Below are 25,426 nucleotides of genomic sequence, written 5' to 3'. Positions count from 1 at the left end.
TTCCTTCCCATGATCATCCTTGATCCCTCACCTTTTGCTTGATTGCAATTGGACTAACAGAAAATGAAGCTGAACAAGAACCTAAATAATTATTTTAAAAAGAATAAAGTGAAGCCAACAAAGCCTGGAGACGAAAAGGGGGTTGAGAAATTATGTTGCATTCAAAGTACAGAAAAGATTGAAGTAATCTGGTTTTGGTTCTTTTTGTCACTATCTTCCCCCTGCAGCCCCTCCACCCTCTCCTGCCTCTCTTTCCTGCTGCTCTTACACAAACCAGGGGTCAGTGGAAGTTTAATCAGCATCAAAACAAAGTCAGGTCAGTTTATTTGTAGAGCACGTCTGAAAGAGCAGATGCTGACCAAAGTGTTTTAGAGACTGCTTTCAAACATATTTAAACTGAAAAAACAAGAAATGATTTATGAAAGGCTTAGAAACCAAAATGTGAAAACTAAAGGATATAATACTGACATATTCTGGGTAATAGTAGTTTACCGACCCTGCTCTACATGAAAACTGAAAAATGTGACATGAAGACATTAGATAACCCAAACAAATAAAGAATATTTCAGGATGTGACCATGTTGTAATTAACATGATCATCCTCGGAGGAATATTTATTGAAGCACAATCACAATAATGTGAGTCAATAACACATTTAAGAAGGTAGAAACTTAAAATGGTAAAATGGTTGTATTAGACGCTATAACATCTAAAATTGAATTGAATTGAATTGAATTAAAGGCTAGTGATAAACGTATTAAATAAAATTAAAAATAAAAACTTAAATGTGTTAGGTGTGCTCTTCTTACCAGGCCATTAACTACCAATGCATCGTCTACTAATAACAAATATATTTCTTACAAATGTAATGATTATTAAATATAAATTTAATAATTTAATTTATCTCTCTAAAGAATTGGAATAAAGTTTGCTTTATATAACACACAACTTCATGTTTACATTTGCCGTTATCAGTTCTTGTCAGATGTTGTATTTTACGAAATGAAAAGATTATTGTGACATAAAAGTGTTCTCATCTTTTGTCAAGGCAGACGAGTGAATATCCAACAATAAATGTATTGGAGAAGAAGACAAGTCGTGAAAAAGCTTATCAGTAACATATCAAATCATACTGACTGTCAGCACAATGCCACCTTTTTTTCTTTTTAGTACTGTACATACTGTGAGGAGACAATATCCTATACTTTTGCCCAAACCATTTGGTGTTAATCTTAAAGATATGGCATCGAAAAATGAGAAGAAACTTAAAATAAGTAAACACCACATATAATGTATAATAAGTATTAGCAGGAAAATAAAATAAAATTTGTATTTAAATATACGAGGAATGGCTGTGAAATGTGTTTAAAGCGTCAAAGTAAAAGTTACAATGCAGACAAATGGCAGTCATGTGACCGAATTACTGATTGTGATTACATTTGCTGACACATGCATCAAATGCACAAGTGCAGCATGACCCACTCAGTTTAAGCTTCTCTGAAACATCTTGAGGTCGTGTTTTCTGGCGGACAATTAAAGAGACTGTTCTTGCTGTGAGATCCTATTAATCGCTCTAATTCTCAAATGCTGATGTAACCACTTGAGCTTTCATTTACATCTTCTCTTTTTTTATATAAAAATGCTGAACTCAAATAAAATCAACAACTATTAAAAGAGTGTATGATTTTGAATCCAGGGATCTGCTTCAGATGATGGCCTTTTCCTACTACATGCTCAGATATCATTTTAAATAATTTGTCAGCAGTTAAATAAATATGTTTAGATTTTCAACTCTTGTAGATTCTTAGTTACGTCAAGAGATTTTTAAATCGAGACCAAATCACAACATATGATGAGCGATGTTTTTAATTATTGTTTCAACAGGCTGTCATTAACGAGACCCTCAGTTTGCTGAATGCTGGAAAAGGTGTGGATTGAGTAATTCATCCTGGCGGAGGTGAGGTTAAGACCAAAGATTTAACAAGAGAGCCAGACAAGAGGTGTCCGATGTTTCACCTTCTAAGAGGTTTACACTGAATTAAGTCAAGACCCAGATTACAACAGCTTTGTCGATGGTTCAAGACAGAGGATTTCAGCCTGATCCACTTGTGAGAATTTTGAAATGTTCACCATCTCCTTCTGTCATCTTTTCAGAGGCTTCATTGATGTCTGTTTACAAAACTGAATGACATGTTAAAGTTGGTTTTGCAGATTGCAAGTTGCTTATTATCATTTTATCACAATCAAGGGGAGGATGTTCATGATTAAATGTTGTTTTTTTTTAAGCAGAACATCTTCAAAAAAAAACATTTAATACTACTACTTTACTACTGTCAGTAGTGAAAAGAGAAGATGAATTGATTTAAGACAGCAAGCTCATTTTTAAAGATGTATTTAATGAATAAAAGTGCATGATAAATGCTGAAATACATCATAAACATTTATTTTAAACATACTTGTTTTCAGTTTAGGGCCAGCAGTGCAAAATTAAACGTAAAAAGAAAAAAGTAGTTGGGAAGGGAACAACAAAATCAAACTGAAGTCTGTGGCTGCGATACTTTCTGTGATAAACAATCTAAGTTAATAGTTGAAAATGAGCAGCCCTAGACTAAGTCACAATGATAAAAATGGGTCTTTTTCAGGAAAACGTCTCCTCTTTAACTATAGAGGAGGTGATATGTGCGCATCCTTCAAGCAGAAGGTTAGTGTTTTGGGGGTACTGAGCGTTTTCCTAGAACCGTTGGGTATAAGCGTCTGCTAACATGTATGTAATGTCAATTAACGCAAAGGAGAGAGTGGATCAATCATGTCATGGGATTCTGGCACAGGAAGATTTCACTTGTAACAAACATTCTCTGATTTGCATTTTTAAACATTAGAGACATTCTTTAATCTGCATCATTTTATCCAAATTTAGGAGAATTATTTCACAAAACAGTGTGGATGACCTGGTCCATGTATTTTATTTTAAATACGCAGAGATAATGACAAGAAAAATCTGTTTTAGCCTTCTAAAATTGGAATTCCAATTTACTTACAAAGTCTTTAGTGGCCAAGCTCCAACTAATCCCAAACAGTTTGTTGTTCCTTGCAATGCCCCGAGAACTCTTGTCCAGAGCCGTCCCTGAACAAATTGGGGCCCTAAGCGAAATGTTATGTGGAGGCCCCCCGCCCCACATCCTTAAACCTTTCCCCATCCCAAATGTATCATAGGCATAAAATGGCCGTATGACAACATGCTATTTAACTTGATAACCGTTATTCATAATAACAAATGTACTGTAGATACAGTAGTTTGACTGTATGAGTCAAATAAAATAAAAAACGTCAACCTGAAATAATAAATAAATATCAAATTCAAAAAAAAAATGTAACTGAAACAAATCCGAGTCACAAATAGTCATCAATTACTCATCAAAAGAAAGTTACTCCCACCACATCAATCCCCCACAAAAAAACTGAAAGCAGGTTTCGCATGCAGGTCTGAAATCAGAACCAAACATGCACGTGTGCCTTTTACAGATGCACACGTCTCTATTTTCTAGAGGCAAAGTCATCAATGAGGTCGAAAACTTCTTAACAACATAAATTGATATAACATTATAGTCAATATGCTACAGTATATACAACCAACTGGTCGTTTTACCACTCTTTTTCAGCAGAGGTGAATGCATAGGGCGTTGACAAGGCGTTCAATAAATGTTAATCCAGGGCCAGGCCGCTGGAAAAACACAATTCTCCAGTCTAGACAGAGATTTTTATCAAATGAGTGTCAGCTTAAGTGTTTGTGCGACAAAGTTTATTTCAACAACATACCCACCTTCAAATGAAGCAGGCGTTTTCTCGTGTTTTGCCTTTTTTCCTCCTTTTTTCTTGCTGGCTCCTGTTTCGTGACGTCTTCTCATGTTGAAATCTCACCTTCTGCAGCTCTGCAAGAGCCTGCCTGCGCGCGCAGCCCTCTGATTGGTCAGATGTCGAGCATCCATTGCGCATATGTGCATTCATGCATGCATGCGTCCCCTCGCGCAAAATGTGGCCCCCGTTGGAAGCTGAGGCCCCTGCGCACAGCGCGTGTCCTGCAGGGGCGACCCTGCTCTTGTCTTTCATAATCCAGCATTGCTTGTAGTTCTCATGATTACTGTCATTTCACGGCGATGTAATTCTCTCAGGTTCCGTTCCTGCAAAACAAGACACCCTCTGCTCTAATTAAGAATAAAATGAAACCAAACCTCCTCAACTATGGAGGATTTTTTGTGCCAAAATTAAATAAATAAATACATCATTAATTAATTAAATTGGGAATGAAATATATCATTAATTAATTAAATGTGTCATTAATTAATTAAATTTAGAATGAAATATGTCATTAATTAATTAAAATACAATTCATTTTAAGTAAAAATATATATTTATTGTTTCAGCATTTAATTAATTAATGACACATTTAATTAATGATTTCGTGTTGCATGTGAATCATGAAATGTAAAACTGCATTTAATTAATTAATGACACATTTAATTAATGATTTCGTGTTGCTGAATCATGAAATGTAAATGTAAAACTGTCAGTTTCACTCGTCAAACTCAGTGGGCGGAGCTAACGCAAATCTAGTGGAATCCACTGCTTTGGTCTGTACGGAGCCCTGGAGGTGACATGGAAATTATTATTGTTATCTCGTGCGCACGACTTATTATCTCATGCCATTCACTTCAACATATACAGCTATTGATGCCAAGCATTTATCTAGCCGTCGAAGTCCGATCTCGGGAAACTGGCTTCACAAACGATGTTTTAAAAGTGGAACTATTTCCAGAGGCGGAGTTGACACAAAGTGCTTCGATATTGTCACGTGAGCGTGCTGGACCAATCAGAGTGGCCGCTGGTCCAAGATCGCTGCCTACAGTGCTGATTTTATTTTTAGAAATAAGCTTTAAATTGCACTAAAATGACTACAAACAATGTTATATGTAAACGAAAATTAATCTGAATTATAAACCTAAGAGACCTGCTGAAACAGTGATAATTCTGTCATTAGATAGAACATTAGACAGTGATGATTCTGTCATAGGGGTTCTCCCTAATGATGGAAATATAATACCCATATGCTCAAAACCTGCTTAATGTTAAACCTGCAATAATACATTTTTTTCTATTTTCCATTTTAATAGAGTTGTATTATAGTTATTATATATATATATATATATATATATATATATATATATATATATATATATATATATATATATATATATATATCGTTTTGTTAACTCTGAGCTTTGTTGGTTGGTTTGTTATTTTGCTGGTGGTTTTGTTCTGAACACTTTTCTGTTTCTCATTTTGCTGGGACGCCGGGTCCCTCCGCCGAGACACAACTTTTGCGGTATGCGTTCATTTTTATGTCTAAAAATGATGCGCAGTGTCGACCCAATCAGAAACGGTACAGATATTTTGGGATTTTTTTATATATATAAAAGAAATACATGACTTCACACAATACACGCGCTGGGTGACGCCTCCGCTCCGACGTCGTTGCTACGGCAACCCGTCAGATCAGTCAATGATGTGGCCCAGTCTGAACAGAGCCAGATCCGATATGGACACTTGCTAAAAACAGTGTGGACAGTCAGCCCTGATAATCGGACATGAGAAGGAATCAGATATGAATCAGATTTGCCTGCAGTCTGAACGTGGGTCTAGTTTATCGTTATGTGTCCACAAGCCCTGCAACAATCCATTATGTGGATTCGATTTGCCTTGACTTGATGTGCAGGGGAACCAATCAGGTGTTTGGAATCCGCCCACTGAGTTTGACGAGTGAAACTGACAGTTTTGCATTTACATTTCATGATTCAGCAACACGAAATCATTAATTAAATGTGTCATTAATTAATTAAATGCAGTTTTACATTTCATGATTCACACGCAACACGAAATCATTAATTAAATGTGTCATTAATTAATTAAATGCTGAAACAATAAATATATATTTTTACTTAAAATGAATTGTATTTTAATTAATTAATGACATATTTCATTCTAATTTTAATTAATTAATGACACATTTAATTAATTAATGATATATTTAATTCCCAATTTAATTAATTAATGATGTATTTATTTATTTAATTTTGGCACAAAAAATCCTCCATACTCAACAGAGACCCGTATCTCTTTGCAAACTGTTTTAACATGTTCTTTTTGTCTTTTGAGCACATTTACCCATTTTAGTTTTTTTTAATGTTAGTAGGCCTACCTGTTTGTAAAACACTCTTCTTATTCTTTCAATTTTCCACTTTGCTTTGTTAGCACACATGCCTTTTCAAAACTTTTGTATTTGCACTGCACTTGTGTATGAAAAGTGGTTTAGGATGTGTGTTGATGTGTTGATTAAAAAAATATATATAAAAAAAAAACGTGCACACACAGCACTTGTGACTTGTTCAAGGACACGTGTGCAGGGCCAGTTATGGAGTCTTTGCTCGGCTCCAATAAAGCCATGGTGGTTGATAGAGGGCTGCTTTTATTGTTATTTAGTCAATTAAAGCATTCCGGGAGAGGGGGTTGTGAGAAGGCCGCCGGTCAGGGAAGAGACTGGATGATATTACTCGTCATCCAACTTGCAGGCCCTTATCGGCATGTCCCAGGCAGCACAAACCCCTCAACTTTGATGTACGATGCAATTACTAAACTAATAAAAGCCTCAAGTCGAAACATGGTTTCTGTAGAGGCAATAGTGTTAAAGAAGGAGGGGTGGAGGTGGGGGCGAGGGCGCGCTGCATCAACCGCGCCTTGACATCATTATCGCTTTTTAATAAGCATTTACAGCGCAGGACGATGGGGACATCTTCCGGTGTGATTGAAAAACGGGAAACACTTTTCCTCCCGTCTGCATGCTGCAGAGGAGCTGCTGCAGGTCCAGGGCTGCACGGGGAAAAGTTGCTGGTGGGTGACATGACGTCACCGTACCAAGTGATTAATTAGACCCCGGCCAATCAGGGGAATGCACAAACTTAAGACGTTTTCTCATGGACGTTTATCTTTTTCATCTTTGAGTTCCAGTAGCTACGGGCTATTTGTCATCACTGAGCGCACACTGCCGTTCTTTCCAAATCCATATGATAACTATCAATTTCTCTCTAACTCTCTTATTTTTCCATCTTTCATTGTGCCGCTGACGGTGCTGCGCCTTCATCACATATCTGCAGGCTCATTATCTCCTACAAAGATATTTCATGTCAGCAATCTCTTATAAGAAGAGTGAGGTGTCGTTTATTACGTGCAATTCAATTAAACAAAAAAAAAAATGTTTGGGAAATGTTGGGATGTGCAGTTTTGCATGCATGCATTCAGTGTATAGTGAGGAATAATCTTATCTCATACATTTATCCGTGCTGTATTTTCCCGTTGAAATGCGAAATAAATGGATGAAGCCCTGCATGGTCTCCAAAAATGACATTTTGCTTCTTTAAACTCCAGATCGGCCAATAAAGACAATAGACGGCGCGTTTTCCTTTGAAAAATGTCCCTAATTCCTGCACCATGAGCCGAATGAGTGGGTTTCAGTGAGGGGGGGGGGGGGGGGGGGGGGGTCTCTCTCCCTCTCTCTCTATCTTCACCTCCACCTCCCTCTCAGTCACAGTCAGATAGTGAAGGCGACGCGCTGGCAGCAGCTGGAGAAGTTCCTCCCTGGGTTGAGCAACCCTGCGCTAAAACGGGATTTTTACTGGGACCGCCGCTCTTAAACAGGATCGGAGATGCAGGAAAACTGCAGGATCCTGTTCTCGCACATGTGCAGCACCAGCTTCCTTCTGCTCTGGATCTTCGTCGGTTTCAATGTGGTGGAGGTGGCGGGGTCCCAGCAAGGGATCCCTCTGTCAGTGTGAGTGATAATTAAGCGGCTGTGCAACTTTATTCCCTAATTGATATGCTGATTTCTTACAGAGTGGAGAATGTGACTCCACAATAAATGCAGACCTAAATTATTGAATGAATAAGGAAAAGCTTTTAGAAAAATTGCAATAATTTAAACAGCAACCAACGTGTTTCGTTGCAGAAATCTTTCATGCTTCTTGCGCTTGTTTGATTTGGATTTCTTCTTCAACACCAACATGTGTGGTTTAATTGAATACAGATTTGTGCTGGTTTCCTACTTAGACCGTATACTAGTGTAATTCATTGTCCCTGATTGCGAAACATAGCCTTTTTGGTCGGAGGAAACGATTACAGATGTTTTTTTATATATTTGCTGACGGAAATATGTAATAAGACCTACAAATTCCAGCATGTAGCTACAAATAAGAGAGCGGTAACTAAACTAAAATGTTACTACAAGCATTGCTTCTTTAAATGCAGTGTCTGATGTCAGTCCAGACTAGTGATTACATGTTGTAAAATGCTAAGAAGTATTTCTTTTAAAAATATTTCTCTCTATCTGTCCAAAACACAACAAACATGTTAATAAATCATTGATTTAAGATCAAATTATTTTTCTTAAAGGTGCATTATTTTCCCTGCATTATCTAAACTTAGGAAATAAAGACTATGAAAGGCCTTCTTTACAGTCTTTCTGAAAACTGAAAATTGTAACTATACAAATCACTTTCAGTTCTTCACATGTGGCACCTTTAATATCTGCAACATGATGTTACATTTAAAGAGTATCGTAGAACTGTATAATGCAGCAAATTGGAAGATTTTGTGAAACGTGAAACCTTTCAGAAATCTTTTGTAAATGCTTTTCTTAAAAACTTAGTACACCCCTCATTTAATGTCTACAAAGCTCAGGTATCAAAGAAGCTGCATCACCAATATGATCCTTCAAAAACAATGAAAGCAATATATATATATATATATATATATATATATATATATATACATATATATAAATACAGTCTGTTCCAACTGTGGTGGTCCAACACTTCTTTTTCTGGTGTGCTGCAGAGAACATGTAGACAAGACCTTCACATTTTATTAGCAGAAGCTCCAATAGCTACACTACAGAGGATGCAAATCAGAGCCCCCCGGACCTTAACGATGATGATCTTATGACTGATAGTAAAAAGATAAAGAGGATTCAGCAGCAGGAGAAGAAGGGAAGAAGTCAATGTGAAGGCAGGGAAAATAGATTCAAATGGACATATCTTTTGTTACACCAAGATAACATACTGTAAATGTTTTTTGTGTTTGTTTATTATGTTAATTCAGTTCCTTGATTTATAGAGTTTGGTTGTTTGTTTGTTGTGTTTTTTTAGTCCATTTTAAGTGGGGGACTTTTAGCCTCTTTGACATTTGTCCTGTTTTGTCTTCTTCTTGTCCCAGCGTAAAGCTTTGGGCTTCTGCATTTGGTGGAGAAATTAAATCTATTTCTGCTAAATATTCCGGATCCCAGCTGCTGCAAAAGGTACCCTTCTTATTTCTCTGTTTTATTTTTCACGCAAAAGTGCGTTCTCTTTGTGTAATGGTCATGTGACTACACCCATCATTTGCTGTAATGCTGTGTTCCTTCTTTAATGGCTGCAGAAACATTTCAGTGTCTCAACTGAATGCAGATGCGGTATTTTAGAGGAGAATCAGGTGTGCTTGGGAGAGGCAGAGCTCTATGTGTGTGTGTGTGTGTGTGTGTGTGTGTGTGTGTGTGTGTGTGTGTGTGTGTGTGTGTGTGTGTGTACTTGATATGGGCCATTAACCACAGCTCAGATCCCTCTCTCATCTCATCTTGCCGCTGAACCCTCTGGAGTCCAGAGCTCTCAACCTCTGGATATGAACGACAAAGGAGACAAATTGAATAAACGTTGGTGGGTTTGATCGTGTGTGTGTGTGTGTGTGTGTGTGTGTGTGTGTGTGTGTGTGTGTGTGTGTGATGATATGGAGAATGAGTTATGATCTACAAGAGTAGATGTAGCTCTCTGACCACTTGATGGCAGAGGTGCGCTCTGTGTTCACAGGTCTCTGGTTTAAAAAAGGTGTTCGGGGGGAACTCAGGTTGATGAATGGTGAACTGTCCATTTCACTTAAATGGAATCTGAGCAGGGAGTGTGAAGTAAACAGCTGGAGGTGCTCCTCTGTATGAATGCGGCAGGTGTATCGGTTTTACAGCATACATGAAGCTCACAATGGTGAAAGCCTTAAAAAAGGGGAAGAAGAAAACATAAAACACCATGTCCAGAAGGAATTTTGAGCATCTTTGTGCATATATAAGTAGGTAAATGTTCCTTGTCGCAGATGGTATTTCGCAAAATACTTAGTTGCTTTAAATGTTTCTCTGAATGCACGTTACACTGATGATTTTATATTAAATAATTCAAATAGGAATAAACATCGGAACCTGATAAAGATTTTAAAAAAGGGCTAAAGACTGCATGAATTGCAAATATATGCATTTTATTGTGTAAAGCTGTCTCCACCACTGAACCCTGAATTAAAAACTGTATATTTAATCCCATTTCTTAAGATTAAACTCAACATTTACAGTACATTTTGCCTTACCCAGAGGTCCAAAATCTTCCGTAGGCGTTTTTTGGGGGTTTGAATTTATTTGACTATGAAAACCCACACACCAAGCAAACAACTGCTTAATCCTTGAAAAGCACCCTCTGACAAATAACCAGTTACACAGTAAAGGTCATCTCAGGTGTCAAAGGAGGCCACCCATCCTGGATTTAAGGGTTCGGGTTCGACCTTAAATGTGTCACCTGTTTGTATTCGATACAATTTGACATTAAAGGGTAATAATTCTGATTGGAATTAAGAACAAGGTTATAAGTGTTTAGATAAACCTAAGCTCCTGGTTATAGACTAAAGAAAGAGGCTCTAACAAAGAGGAAGAAAACCTGTGACAGATGAATTTGATAACCAAGTGGAGATGATTATGGTGAAGCTGCATGAAAACAGTCTTTGTTAATTTATTGTAAATAAATGAACACCTTATAAATTACAGCCTCTACCATCCAAATAAGCTGGCAGAGAAGTCAGGATGGAGAGGACAAACAAGAATTTAAGTTGTTAACATAAGTCAGAGTGGATAAATGAGAACATTTAGTTTTATATGGTTGGTGTTTCCAAACATGGAGAGAGTGCCCACTCTGCCCTTTATATTTTTATTTATATTTATATTTTTATTTTTACTTTTACTGTATTGCACCAATCACCACAACAAATTCCTTGTGTGTGTTAACAAACTTGGCAATAAACCCCCTTTCTGATTCTGATTCTGATTCTGATTCACCCCACAGCAGCAAAGTTACGAATTAAAACTATCACAAGCACAAAAATATAACTTCATTTGCCAGAATTTATAGAGATGCATAATTCAGTAAAAGGTGCAGCCTTCAACCACGGAGGGAGATGAGAAATGTTAAAGGCCTTCATCAATCTACAAGCCTCAGGTGCCTCTCTTTTGAGCAAGGGGCAAATTTAAAAGATTTGCTAATGTTTGAGTTTAACACACGAGCTTGAAACTGTTTTTTTTACCGTGTAAGACCAGTGGTTAAGTTAACTTCTTTTTTGCAATAAAAAAAACTAATCGTAATGTTATGCAGCACAGGAGCCATCCAGCAGTTTGCAGGCTTTTTTTAAATACACCTTTTTCCACTACTCGCTACTAGCAGCCTGTGTGAGGATTTAGATGGAAGATGTGCATCTGTACTTTTCACTAATTCCAGTGACTTTGCATCATCATATATTCAAAAAAGTTCATTATTATAAACTTTAACTTGAAAATCTAGCAGGAAACTCATCAGGATCACTGTATTTGACTACCAGACAAGTGAGGAACAACTTTATGACAACTTTCATTGCAGTCCATTTATATGCTTGAACTTCTGTTACATGAATCCCTTTTTGGCAAATTTTAAACTGGATCATTGTGGTCTTTCTTGTGAGTGACAGCTTTCAATCCTTACAGGATGGCAAATGCTTGACAGAAATCCATCCATGACGTCTTTTAATCCTCTGTGTTTGATTGTCTCATTGTTTTAGGAGCTCTGGTCCATTACAGCACCCCGTCCTGGGACCAACTCTAGCTCTGAGACCGGTACTTTGAGCAAAACTAATAGCAGGATTAATCCAAAGAACTCAGCTGCTTGTCCTGGAGCTTGGGAGGAAAGTGCAGTACCCAGAGGAAGTCCCCGCAAATATGGGGAAAGTGTGCAAACTGCGTTCAGAAAGAGGCTCAAGGCTCCAAACCCAGTGCCGTCTTGTCCTGAGGTAACAGCTCCTTTTTCTGTTAACTTTAAGTGCAAAAGTGAACTGCTATACATCACCCAACATGCATTGCATCTGTGTACTAAAACATTCTTGCAATCTGCCCCTACAAATGTGATCTCTTTTGTCTGGATGTAAATAAGCACTGTGCTCATGTTGCTGTGCATGGAGGCGTGTCTCCGGAGAACCGTGCCGTCAGCACAAAGCAGTGGGCTATGAGGGACCTGACGGGTTGTTAGGGGCTCCTTATTAAGGCTGATCATTAGTTGCTTTTTATAGCGCTTTTCCTGATCTTCACTATGAATTCTGAAAAACGAGAACGCACCGAGGTTCCTCAGTCCCTCCAGGTGCCCGGCAGTCCTGCACTGGTCATTTTACTCTAATCAATAATCATGATCAGTGCTGTTGATGGATGGGGTTTAACCTCCATTTGATGACTTCAGGGCTGCGAAGTAGGGAGGTGGGGGACTGGGCTGGGATTGGGTACTCGGGGTGCTGGGGCGAGGAGGACAGGCGTGAAATGAACTGTTCTGCTCCACTGCAAGTCCGCACACTTTCTTTCAGGAGGTAATTTGTCGCCTCATGTACTGGTGTGTGTGTGTGTTTTTATGCGCATCCTGTCCACAAAATGTGTGCTATGTTTGGATGTGTGCTACGAGTCTATTGTGGCCAGAGTTTATTCTTGGATAAGGTTATCGGAAGGAAGTGTATGTAATGTGGCTAACTGGATTGTGTGACAGGATCAAGTTTTTTGTTGTTATTCGTTTTATATGACGTGTACAATGTGTGTGTGTGTGTGTGTGTGTGTGTGTGTGTGTGTGTGTGTGTGTGTGTGTGTGTGTGTGTGTGTGTGTGTGTGTGTGTGTGTGTGTGTGTGTGTGTGTGTGTGTGTTTTGAGTCAGGTGGATTTGGGATTATGTAATGTTATATTCCTCTGAGCGGTGGCAGGCTTTTGTTCTATCACTGGAGGTCTTGTGCATCCAGCAGAATCAGCATTATGTGAGGTGTACTTCATTACCCAGAGTTGCCCAAGCTTGTCACGTTATTATCTTTCTCTTGTGCTCTGACTCCATTTCAATTACCCTCTTACCATGCATAGCCTTCACATCCAGCCCCGCCCCCCAAGACCACCCAACATGGCCATCTCCAGCCAATCGGAGCGAGTCTGAGACACTGCATGTGCAGCCAGCAGCTGAGACCAGATAAAGACTATCAGGCATTTGGATGTTGCAGCAAGGATTTTTATCAGCTGCTCATGTGAGACTGGCTGAATACATCCTGTCATCCAACATGTGAAAGCTTATAAGCCTTGTTCAACAATACCCCACCTCTCCAGAGGGAATCATCCAAACAATAAGAAAAGACAGGGATGATCATCTTATTGAGCTCCTCTTTAGTCGTATCAAGTGAACATTTCCAGTAAAGCCCTAGCGGGTGATGCGTCTTTGAGAGTTTCGGGTGTGTCCTGTGTGTCGGTGACACAGTTTTCTTTTTGTGGGAATTTTCAGAAACATAAGGAATTTGAAAAGTCAGTCAGAGTGGAAGAGATTGATGGAGTGAAATTGGTCAAAAATCTGGCCGTGAAGATGGAGGAAATGTTCCGGAAGAAAGCTGAGGCCACGAGGGTAGGTGACACTGTTTCAACTTTGCTCTGTTTGGTTACAGAAGCAGGTGTATGTTTTGTCTCGCCCAAGAGTTAAGGGAAGGCAGGGTTTTATGGGTACCTGTGTGTGATTGCGTGTGATTTCTTTTCATTTGCTCACTTGCACAGCACTCATTCAACTTGGGTTTTTAACCCAGTAATTCAAAGACACCTGACATTTACAAATTCAACAAAATCCAAAAACATCAATCTATAAAACATTTTAAGATTAAAGTTAAGTTCCGCACTTAAAAAGAAAATAAGAAAAAAAACAAAACCCAAAGTAAAATACAAAATGCAGCGGCATGATCCTGTAAGTTTGAGCTACTGTTCATTTAGTTTTATTAACATTCAGGCTAAATCTATTTTTCAAGGTGGTACCATGAGAGGAAGCAAAAAAACACAAAAGTTTTAAATGCTTTTTTGTTATTCTTTGTTTACTTTTTTCAGTTTTCTTCAGTTCATTCAATGTTTGATTTTTGAATGAAACCAAGTGAAATCTATTAAATTAAATGTAATAATCAAGCATAACATGGAAACATGTAATGACACAAGTAAATACACTTAAAATTGGTGGTATACATAAACATAAACCATGTTCACCCCTGATTGTGCTGCTTGGCACATCCATCCAGAAACAGCTCTGACTTGGAGGTGGCCTGATTCACACACTCATGGGCAAACTGGGGATTTACGTTGATTCTATCATCAGGGCTGTGGAGAATACTCACCCATCAACCGGAGCAAGCTCGGAATTTCACCAAGATGGGAGAGCGCACGTCATTGTACAATTTAAAACCATGCATTTCATTGGCAATCAAAATCTATTACCCCTCCCTACTTAATAAGCAATTAGTGCCTCATTTGATGTGTTCAGTCCACTCGTAATTTGTCAGAAATCAAATGTGCTCATATGTGGAGGTAAATGGTCTCGGGGCAGCAGCGCGTCTGTGACCTCCAAGCTTGTAACCATTTTAATGTGCGCGCCTGCAGGGAGTGTTGGGGAATGATAACGTTTATCTCCCCGCACTTGATCCCATGTGAGCGATATATCAGAACAATCAAAGCTGTAAATGACTTTAAAGAGGAGCTTTGCTTTGATAAACATGGATTCTTTCTGATGAATACAATATGAATTGTTTTTTTTTTTTGTTTTTTTTATTTCACAAAAGGGGAAATTGCGGATCCAGTCGGCCTACAAGAATGCATCTAAATCGGGTAGACTAATATTAAATTCCCTTCACGATGCCTTTATTTAAAAAATGCTGACGAAACAAGATCCCGTCCTGAGGTCAATTGAAATTGGTGCTGAATTATGGTTCTGCGTTAAATCGACGCAGAGCTTACGCCGAAGGGTACGGCGTAGCCTACGGCGTATGGTCTGCGTTGGTGTAACGCGGAACCATGAATCAGCCTTCAGCAGCCTGCGGAAAGACCCCTGCACGGTCCCCGGGGCAGCTATTTCTGACACATGTGACAGATGTTAATTACCTGCCGGGCTCCGCGGGCGAGGCTGATTCCGGCGTTTAGCCGCAATTTTCCCGGAAACTCAAAGCCAAGCACATTTTCCAGAATCGAGGTGTCTTGCGGTTTGGCGAGCGACGTGAAATTCCTGCATCGATCTGCCTCCATCAGCCATCCACCTGCTGAACACCCTTCACCTTAAATAGCTCCAAAGTAGGCCTACAATAACTACTTATAATAATAAATACAAATCGTAGATAGATTTAGCACTTGTATTCATTCAAAATAACCTAAATGAGATAATTTTGCCAAAGGAATAAAAGCAGTGGCGTCAATTCAGTGGAAGCTAAGGTATGGCGAGGTTACGAGTCACAGAACTTAACTAGAGTATCAATCAACACGTCCAGCAAATACTCATCACAGAAGTCTGCTATGGAGCTGATCTGTGTGGTCAAGAAAATTGGAACTTTTTCAAATGCAGTCTTGCTCACTGCAAAAACTCAAAATCTTACCAGGAATATTTGTCTTATTTCTAGTTAAAATGTCTCATTTTTAGTCGAAAAATCTCATTACACTTAAAACAAGAGTCATTACCAGAAAAATAACTTGTTATTTGACCATTTTCAACTGTTTCAAGTAAATTTTCACTTGAAATAAGTAGAAAAATCTGCCAGTGGGACAAGATTTATCTTCTCATTACAAGCAAAACAATCTTGTTCCATTGGCAGTTTTTTCTTCTTATTTTAAGTGAAAATCTACTTGAAACAGGTGAAAATGGTTGTTTTTGAGTCTTTTCTTAAATGTAATGAGATTTAAAAAAAAATTAGACTAAAAATGAGACATTTTAACTAGAAATAAGAAAAATATTCTTGTTAAGATTTTGAGTTTTTGCAGTCAGTGTAAAATAACTAGTGAAATCGATCATGTTGTTCTTATTTGCATTCGTAGTTATTCCATAAATGTATTTAAAAAAACAAACATTTACATTTAACCCTTGAAGCAAAGGTGTGGCGGCTGCCATACCTTGCCATACCCAATTGACGCCCCTGAATAAAAGCCTATTTGTAAATGATAAAAAAGAATCAAGACCCAGCGCATGCAAACTTGAAAGCAAACTTGGCAGATATTCATCAGGCCGACTGCAACTAATGAGTCTGCACTTTTAACCGGGCTTCTCTCTCCTCTCAGCGGCTGGTGGAAGCTGCAGAAGAAGCGCACCATCAACATGAGGATAACCCCGACCTGCAGGTGAGGAAGAAGAGGGCCAAACAATTAAACAAACAAAAAAAGTAAAATAAGTGGCGTCATTAATCTATACCAGCATGCCACTGGTTAAGGGAGGAAGAAGAGAGAAGGTTAGAAGGCCCTTGAAGTCTCTAACCGCGTTGCTCGTCCTTCCTCCTCTGAAGCGTTTTGTCAGAACTTTGATACATAACGTTTATGTGATAAGCGATGGCACACACACACTGAAGGCTGACATAACTCACTTTGACTGATTTTAAGTGTAATCAGAACCCACAAATGCGCCTCCTGAGACGCGTCTTTAACTTTTAAGCACAGCATCCTCGAAATAACACGATGGAGAATGAGACTTTGCACTCAAGCGCATGTTAAAATATTGTGTATGAAGATCTAAATCCGATTTAACTGTGTGGTTATTAGCGAGTGATTACAGATATTGAAGCAAAGCAACAAAAAAAAAAACACTTTTTAATAAAAATCAGACATCTAGTCCAAAAGGGCTATTTCTAACGACACCTCTCAGGATATCTGCTGCTCTGCCTCTGATGGGGACATTATTCCTCCAGCTCACTGCGGATTCCCAGCGAGCTTCCTCGGTCTCTGCAGCGGGAATGCAGCATTTCCACTCTCCCTCTCTCCGTTCGGGGGACAAAGATAAATGAAACTCTTTTGCGCGGGGCATTGTTTCACTTACATGGCTTTAGATTGGAAACCCACCAGAGCAACAAAAAACAGGAATAACCGCAGCACTTGGCGTTTAATAGAAGCATTTACATCGCAAGAATACATTCAGGCCCCGTGTTCCCTGCCGGTTCTTCTTACCTCTGTGCTGCCATAACCGGACAAGTATGTACAATGAAAAAAATAGACCGCTTTGCTGAAGGGCTCTGACATTTCCTGTAAATTAAAATGTCCATTTATAGTTGTTGTTGTTATTAAGAAAATGGGCTTTACATTTTCTAAATTAGTCTTTATGAGGTCTCTGTGTCTCTATAATCATTAACACTAATGATTATTTTGCATATCCTATAATCCATATTCTTTTTAAATAACTTTCTCAAAGACATGTTTACTAAAATACACTATCTGAATGGTCATATTATAGTTTCTGATGATTTGTTAATTATGGTATTATTAGCATTTCACTATTTGGTAGGGATTTTAAATTGTTACATGTCCTGATTGATAATATTTGTTGTATAATAAGTATTGAACAGTCAAGCTGCTGTGTGTGCAACTAAGACTACAGAGTGACATTTCATGTTAAAGGCCACATAAAATATAATTAGGAACCATTCAATATCCACCTGTGATAATGTGAAGTCATGATAGCGCTCCTTGTGCCATCATTTTAGCCAGCTGTGGCCCCTTTGACACCACACATTTTTCACGGACCATTTCCTTGACCACAGCCAGATAAGCAGGCTGCTCTTATCTCAGCTGCTTTCTGTCAGAGGTTTGGTTCTGACCCCAACACTGTCAGAGGTTCAAGGGTGTGCAGGCCAGGCCTGATGGTGACACTCAAGCTCTTTTTTTTTTTTTTTAGTCCAGTTTGGTCCAGTTGTTCCTTTAAAATGTCTTTCACAAATTCAAAAATGTTTGAGTCTCATGGGATTTTTGTTTAAGTGATGAAATGTGTTCTCTGTTTCTCATAAATGAGACTCAGAAAAATCCAGTGTGTGCCCTTTATAAAGTGTCGCTAAGATCTGTGATAAAACTTTCACAAACGGCAAGATGAAGGCTTAGTTTGTCCTTTCAGGATGTTTTTATTGTTTTTTAAAGACAAGAAGAACTAAACTGTGGAATTATTACCTTAAAAAATGAGCAATTTCTTTTTTAACAGCCATCTTTTGTTTTTAACTTTTGATTGGTGAACATGGTGTTAAATGTGTTATTTCTGAAAACCACCACGATTGACCTGAACTTAGGGTGTAACGTGTGTATCGAGCATGATAAGCTATTTATTTGCCGGTTGGTGTCTAATATCAAAAACTATTTTAATATAACTATATGCTCCGTGTGAAAAAGATACTTCAGAGCTGATTCCTCAATATTTTCATTCTTTATTTTCTTCTTTTTTTATTGTGTTTTTTGGTCTAATTTGTTGGCGATTTATCACTGATTTTAGTGATAATTCATCATTTATATTTGTATGGCTTGGTACGCCCTTTAGTCAGTCGAAGTTGTTTTAAATGTGGTAAACTGTGACTTGATTTGACTTGATGATGACAGCTGAGCGGCGCCACCGTCTCCAGTTATCAGAACGGTACAGTAAGGCCCTCACTGTGTGTGAAGGAGGGCAGAGCTCTGCAGCACGGCCTCCAGCTATCTGCAGCAGAGGGAGAGTCACTGGGCCGTCTCGGAGAGCTGCAGTGTCCCATGGCCTGCTCTACAGTAATAACCCTGGTGGTTAACGCGCCTCTCTACAGCACTCAGGTTCTGCTGAGTGTGCACGTTTCTCTCCCCGACTATTTCTCCCTCTGCAGCTACCCTCTCCCTCCCTCCCTCCCTCCCTCTCTGCACACCGCCGCAGCTCGTCAAAGAGCTGCTCAGGCGTGGTATGAGCTGTCAGGGGCTGCTTGATGGTGATGCCCGCTCAGTCTCCCTGGAGAGTGATGCTGTAAAGTCCATCAGCCATCTCTCCCTCCTTCTCTCCTTCGGTACCCCCACCCCCCCTCTTTCCAACGCTCCCAATTCCCTCTTTCTCTCCTAATGTAGACAATAAGCACTAGAGGCCACGGAGAGGCCGCTCATGGAGGATGAGTTAGTCTTCCTTCTGCGGCAGCAGGCGGCGAAGGACAAACTAGACAAGCTGTTGGGAGCTCAGACTTCTTAACTAGTCAAAAAGTTCTTTCATCGCACCCAGAGTGACTAATTAGTGATTAATTAGATTGTTTTTATGTGTAATTTTTAAAAAAATACATAAAAGATTTCTATCTTCTTTGCTTTTCTTACTTGGGTTATTGTGATTTGGTAAGGATTTGAAGTGAAATCACATTTTAATGGATGCAAAAACCTGTGAGCAAAGCACATCCTGTACAGAACTTTTCTAGTCCATTATTTCTTTGAGCAATTTTTTTTCTAGGCCAAAATGTTGTACATTATACATTGTGTTGTACGTTATAATTTCACTCCTATAATATCCTATTCTGATATTATAGAAGTGAAATTTAATGCATAATCCATAAAGTTAAATAGCTGACAAAAACTGCTTATATTATTAATTCAGTTCAAAGTTCAGAGATAGTTTCATCTTGCTAGTCAGTGACTTTTTAATAATCATGGCTGACTGCAGCTGGTATGTTTCAAAATAAAAACAAACAGGTTTATTTAAACCCAGGGATAGAGGGAAATCTCAAGGAGGTCTGAGATCTGAAAAAGTGGATCATAGACAAACACTAATCAGGAATGTTTCTCAGCAAATGCAGAATCTGACTGAATACTTGCCTAACATCTTCTTCCCTCACCCTTTGTTCAGTATGAGTACTTCAATGCTGTGCTGATCAATGAAGTGGATGAGAACGGCAACAACGTGGAGCTGGGAGGGGAGTTCATCCTGGAACCCAACGACCACTTCAACAACCTGTCAGTCAATCTGAGTCACAGTGTGGTCCAGGTTCCCACCAACATGTACAACAAAGGTGAGCACTCCTGCACTTGGCCCAAAGACGGGATTTTTGGAGAGCTGTCAACTTTTAGTGCAGGAAGCGGATGAAAAGGAGAAAGAGTAAGTGGTGAGAGTGACAAATGGTAGATGGAGCTGCGTCAGTGTCAAGGGCTTGGACGAAGTGCAGTTGGAGGATCAATAACAGCTCAGACATAAAAGCAGACCTCTCTTTGAGGATGTTGTTTCAACGCTAGATGCTCAGTGGCTTCTTCTTGTCACCTCCCCCTGAGCATCGCCTGGGTGGCTTTTGTTTGGCTGTAATGGACTCCCCATAACTCTGCTCACAACACAAAGGGAGCTTGGTCCAACAGGAGGAGGGGAGGGGGGGCGGTTCAGTCACAGCCATTGTATCTCTGTCAGAGGGAGTCAATAAGGGACAAAGGTCATCCATGCAGATAGTAATGGCGACTTAGATGGTTACTATTATCACTCCTTAATTAACTTGTCTTTTTCTTTGTCTCGCTGTGTGTCTGCATCTCTTCCTCAGATCCTGACATAGTCAACGGAGTTTACTGGTCTGAAGCCCTGAACAAAGTGTTTGTAGAAAATTTCGAGACTGATCCAACACTTATCTGGCAGTATTTCGGGAGTGCCAAAGGTTTCTTCCGGCAGTACCCAGGTGAGGATGGTGTGTTAAGGCGCTACCTCTTTGCACCAGCAATTGTTTCTCATGGTAGACATGGTGCATAGAAGCAAAACCAAAACTTTCAAACAAGTGTATGTGCATTTTTGCACAACATTTTCAAAGTAATTGAGGAACAGGGTTATTTTATGATCATTAGATTGTTTTTGTAGCCAGAGAAGGACTTTCATTTGGGAACAAGAGGTTACAAACAAGTTTAAACCTTACAAAAGGGATCGATTTTGATGTATGCCATATTAACATTATTTAAACCTGGTTAGAAAAGAGACTCAGAAACTAAATGAAATAAATACATCTAGGGCTCCTGAACAGCCATATATTCAAAAACTTTATGTCAAGTAAGACATAAGACTGCCAACCCCTAGAGGAAAAAAGAAAAGTGGATGTTTTTGACTCTTAAAACTGGCAAAGTCTCCTCTTGTGACAGTTGTCAGGAGATTGTTAGATGAACGGCAAGATAAAGTGTCATCTCGGGGATTCTGATTGAGGTTTCGGGTAAGGTGTAATTTGAGATAAAGTTAATGTGAGGGTTCGCCAGCCCTTTGGGTCACGCTGCCCACGACCACGATTCATACAGACAACGTCCAAATAAGGACAGCTGTGTGTGTGTGTGTGTGTGTGTGTGTGTGTGTGTGTGTGTGTGTGTGTGTGTGTGTGTGTGTGTGTGTGTGTGTGTGTGTGTGTGTGTGTGTGTGTGTGTGTGTGTGTGTGCGCATGCTAGAGGGAGTGGGAGAGAGAAAAGAAAGGGTTGTCCCGTGGGAACTACCAGTGCAGAAAAAAAGATCAGAACAAATGAATTAGAATTACTAAAAGGGTAATTTGGCTAATGTTGTAATTTTACAGACCATCAGAGAGGATGCATCTATACAGACTGCAATTAATCAGCATTTGCCGCTATTGATCTCTCGCCACAAGCAGGAACAGCCATCAGTTTTTGAACACAAACGTTCTTGTGTGTAACAGCGATGCAAAACTGCCGGGATGCTCATTGCTGTGCTGAAGTGAAGCTGCATGAATGAGATGCAACCTGTGATACGGTTGTATGAACATGTTTGTTTAATGTTCTGAATGAACAGAAATCCATAAAGAAGAGACGGTTTTCATCAGCATTTGATGACACACTTTTGTATTAATCATTTAGATGTTCAAATCAAACACAGAGAGCAAGATCTTGTTTTGCAAATTTGGCGCAGTAATGATTTTACTGCAGCAGAATGGTGAATGTGGGACTCACCGTGAGAGGATCCATCATGAACAACTAACGTGTGCAACAATGAGGCCCAGTGGTGTTTTTTCTTAACTGTTTCAGACAGCCGTGGAGCGACTTGGCAGTAAAGAATTGACCTTTTATTTAAACAGACAGCGCTTGTTAAAGCAGCACAAAAGACTTTTGTTCACTTTGAAATGTCCGCTCTAATATCTGTTTCAGTTCTGTAGAATTGATTTAATCGACACGCCTATAAGGGAAGCTCTGAGATAAAAAATTGCAAAAGTTCTTTTGTGCTGCTCTGATACATTTTTGTTTGATGAAGTAGTATATTGTGAGACAGGTGCATTCGGTGAAAACTCACTTTGCATTCACCAAACTTAAACTGAGAGACTTCAAAGAAGGATGGGGATTCTGTCCTTTGACCTGCATTACTGTTGCATATCAAATATCCTGTATCATTAGCCTCTTCCCGTGAAAACCTTGCGATTTCATGTTTAAGTTTTCTTGTAAATTTACCTCTGATCTATCTCTCAGGAGTAAAGTGGCACCCAGATGAGCATGGTGTCATTGGCTTTGACTGCAGAAATCGAAAGTGGTAAGTTTGCATGTGCATACACTGCAAAAACTCCTTTCCGAGAACGTAAAGAAAGCCTCATTTCAAGAACATTATAAGACTCCTTCAGACTGTTTTGCAGGTTTTATGAATTCCCATAATGGATAGGTTTTCTCAGCCCATTTGAAAATATATTTTTGATTAAAATAAGACAAGAGTTATGGAATATTAGGCTTATTTCTAGATGGGTTGTTTTCGCAGTGTATACAGTAGGAGTGTGATTGCACATCATTTAGCACGTGAAGACTGTAAGGTAATATGCCAGAGGAGGCGTGTAATATTAAATCCATTTCACAGGTACATCCAGGCAGCGACCTCTCCCAAGGATGTGGTGATCTTAGTTGATGTCAGTGGAAGCATGAAGGGGCTGAGACTTACCATCGCCAGACAGACAGTTTCCTCTATATTAGACACACTGGGGGACGACGACTTCTTCAACATTATCGCAGTAAGTTTACTGGTTCTCATGTCAACGAGCCTCACTTTACTGTGTATATGATGATGGTACACTAGAGATAAGAAGAAAAAAACAAAATAGGGCCAAAAATGATGACCTCAGTTTAAGGAACATTAAAAAAAAGAATATACATCTGGACTGTGTCCACCTCCGGAACCCAAACTAAGACCTATTTGGAAAGGAAGGGAGCCCAACAGCTGGAGGTTCTGCTTCCTGTTCTCCTCCTAGAAAGCTTCGGGACTTCTCCTCTGACATCCCTTCAGAGAAGTTACTTATATTTGATTTCTCTTGAGTCCAAATGCTGTTTGTATTTCCGCAGTACAATCAGGAGATCCACTTCGTGGAGCCTTGTCTGAATGGTACGCTGGTCCGGGCCGACAGAACCAACAAGGATGTGAGTCCCGCATCAACTTGATTAATATGAACGCATTCAAACTGAATTTTTGTCATAACTCAATAGAAACCTTTCTGCCTCTAATTCCTGCTGTTATCTGTCAGCATTTTCGTGAACATCTGGACAAGTTGTTTGCCAAAGGGATCGGGCTGCTGGGTGAAGCTCTGACCGAAGCATTCACAATCCTGAATGATGTAAGTTCCTCTGCAATCAGTTTAAACATTGATATTTTAATAAAAAAAAAAAAATGCTATCCCAAGTTTCATGCCCGTAATACATCACAAACAGATCTACTTTAATTAATTCTTGCTAACTGATTGCTGATTGTTTGCTCCCCTTTAATATTCATATTTATTTTATGTGAAATGATGAATGTATTCATCGATTCAGGCATAAAAGTAATGAGTTAGTGCATGTGCCTGGATGTCACAAAGGCATTTTTTTTGTTCCCATTTAATTCAAGAGCTCTGCTTGACGAGAACAACAGAGGGAAAACTTTCACTCTACGAGCCACATTTGTTTTCTCTGACAGAAAGTGTTCGTGTACAACAGTCTGCATGTTTTCAGTTAATCAGAAAAGCAACACACGCCAGACGAATACGTTTGAGCATTTGGGAGGTGTGTCGCCCGTCGAAACGCTCCATTGCTATCCGCGTTCCACCCTCCAAACCCAGACACATCTATTCTGAAGCATGATTAATGGTTCTAATTAATGTCAATGATTAATAACGCCGCTGATTGGAGCACAAAGAAGATAAGACCAGGAGCCGAGCTGCACTTGTTTTATCTCCCAGTTTACAGGCGAGCTTTGGCTGTGCCGCTGAAGCTGAGGGAACACAGCCTTTACCTCTGCGTTTGTCAGATTAATTAAAGCCCCGCAATGAATATGGTAATCAGGTAGCCAGTGGCCTCCCGCTGAGTTTCAGCGTGGCATCAATAACCAGGGACAGAAGTGGTAACGTTAAAAACTATCAGAGACTCAATCAAATGCTTTACAGCATTCATGGGAACTTCTGCTCAGCTGAGTGAGAGTAGAACATGCACGTTGTTCCATCGAACAAATAAAACAAGCACAAATCACCAAGAACATAGTCAAATATATGAATATTCTTTCGTGGCAGGAACATCAACTTGAACATGATTTAATTTCATCATCATCAAGTCTCTATTGATTGCTATTGGTCATTCATCCACGCCGGTAAATTCTTATTTAGTGATAGTTCTTTAATAAATGTCATAATATGTATTGAAACAAAGCCCTTTGAAGCCCCGGGGAGAGTATTAACTACAGCTCAGGTCTACTATATGAGCCGTCAGCTCTTGACTGTAAGTCAATAACCTCCTCAGTGTGACTCGAGCCATCCTGAGAGAGAAATGGTTTCTTCATGGACCTTTCGTTTCCTCTGGAGACATTTTATCCTGTGAAATTATGGGGTAAATACGATCATTAGTGAGTCGCTTGAACTCCCAGTGGTGTGTAAGGTCGGTCAGTGTTAACAGTGTTTGGGTGTTTTATAAAAGATGGGGAGTGCTGCTGTTAAGAAAAACATGAACTAATCATCTTCATGTTTTAAAGAGGATTATGAAGGAAACAATGAAATTATTTTCCTTTTAATTCTTTCTTCAAGTGAACTGAAAATGACACATTTAACCTCAGAGTTACAGTACATAACCTGAATAACGTCCAGCATGTTGTCTGTTTCCAGCTGATCTTTATTACCCAGATTAAGTTCTGTGTCCTCAACCAGATTTTGGTTTTATTTTTTTTTTTTTACTTTTGAAAGAAATGTTTGTGTCCTGTCAGAGGCTTAAAATATGTTTATGTTATGTTGATGTCGGTTGATTGCCCCCTGTGCTCACAGTAATTGGCATTTTGCTGTGAAATCTAATTTC

At 39.2% G+C, this 25,426-nt stretch overlaps 1 protein-coding gene across 3 annotated transcripts in view; it reads left to right on the top strand.

Moving 5' to 3' along the window:
* The first annotated feature begins 7,684 nt into the window (after positions 1-7,684).
* The window catches only part of cacna2d3 (calcium channel, voltage dependent, alpha2/delta subunit 3), a 39,255-nt gene continuing 21,513 nt past the window's right edge, over positions 7,685-25,426 (top strand). For all 3 annotated transcript variants that reach the window (XM_061727154.1, XM_061727153.1, XM_061727152.1), the window contains exons 1-11: positions 7,685-7,879; positions 9,319-9,400; positions 11,977-12,204; positions 13,710-13,826; positions 16,496-16,555; positions 20,028-20,190; positions 20,704-20,835; positions 22,604-22,664; positions 22,980-23,130; positions 23,459-23,533; positions 23,638-23,727. In XM_061727154.1, coding sequence (XP_061583138.1) covers positions 7,755-7,879; positions 9,319-9,400; positions 11,977-12,204; positions 13,710-13,826; positions 16,496-16,555; positions 20,028-20,190; positions 20,704-20,835; positions 22,604-22,664; positions 22,980-23,130; positions 23,459-23,533; positions 23,638-23,727 — 1,284 coding nt within the window. In that variant the 5' untranslated portion in view covers positions 7,685-7,754. The remainder of the gene's footprint in view (positions 7,880-9,318; positions 9,401-11,976; positions 12,205-13,709; positions 13,827-16,495; positions 16,556-20,027; positions 20,191-20,703; positions 20,836-22,603; positions 22,665-22,979; positions 23,131-23,458; positions 23,534-23,637; positions 23,728-25,426) is intronic.

The sequence above is a fragment of the Cololabis saira genome, chromosome 8, assembly GCF_033807715.1.
Source record: "Cololabis saira isolate AMF1-May2022 chromosome 8, fColSai1.1, whole genome shotgun sequence".
Classification (NCBI taxonomy): Eukaryota; Metazoa; Chordata; class Actinopteri; order Beloniformes; family Belonidae; genus Cololabis; species Cololabis saira.
The sequence above is the reverse complement of the archived record's forward strand: the minus strand, read 5'-3'. Positions and strand labels throughout refer to the sequence as shown.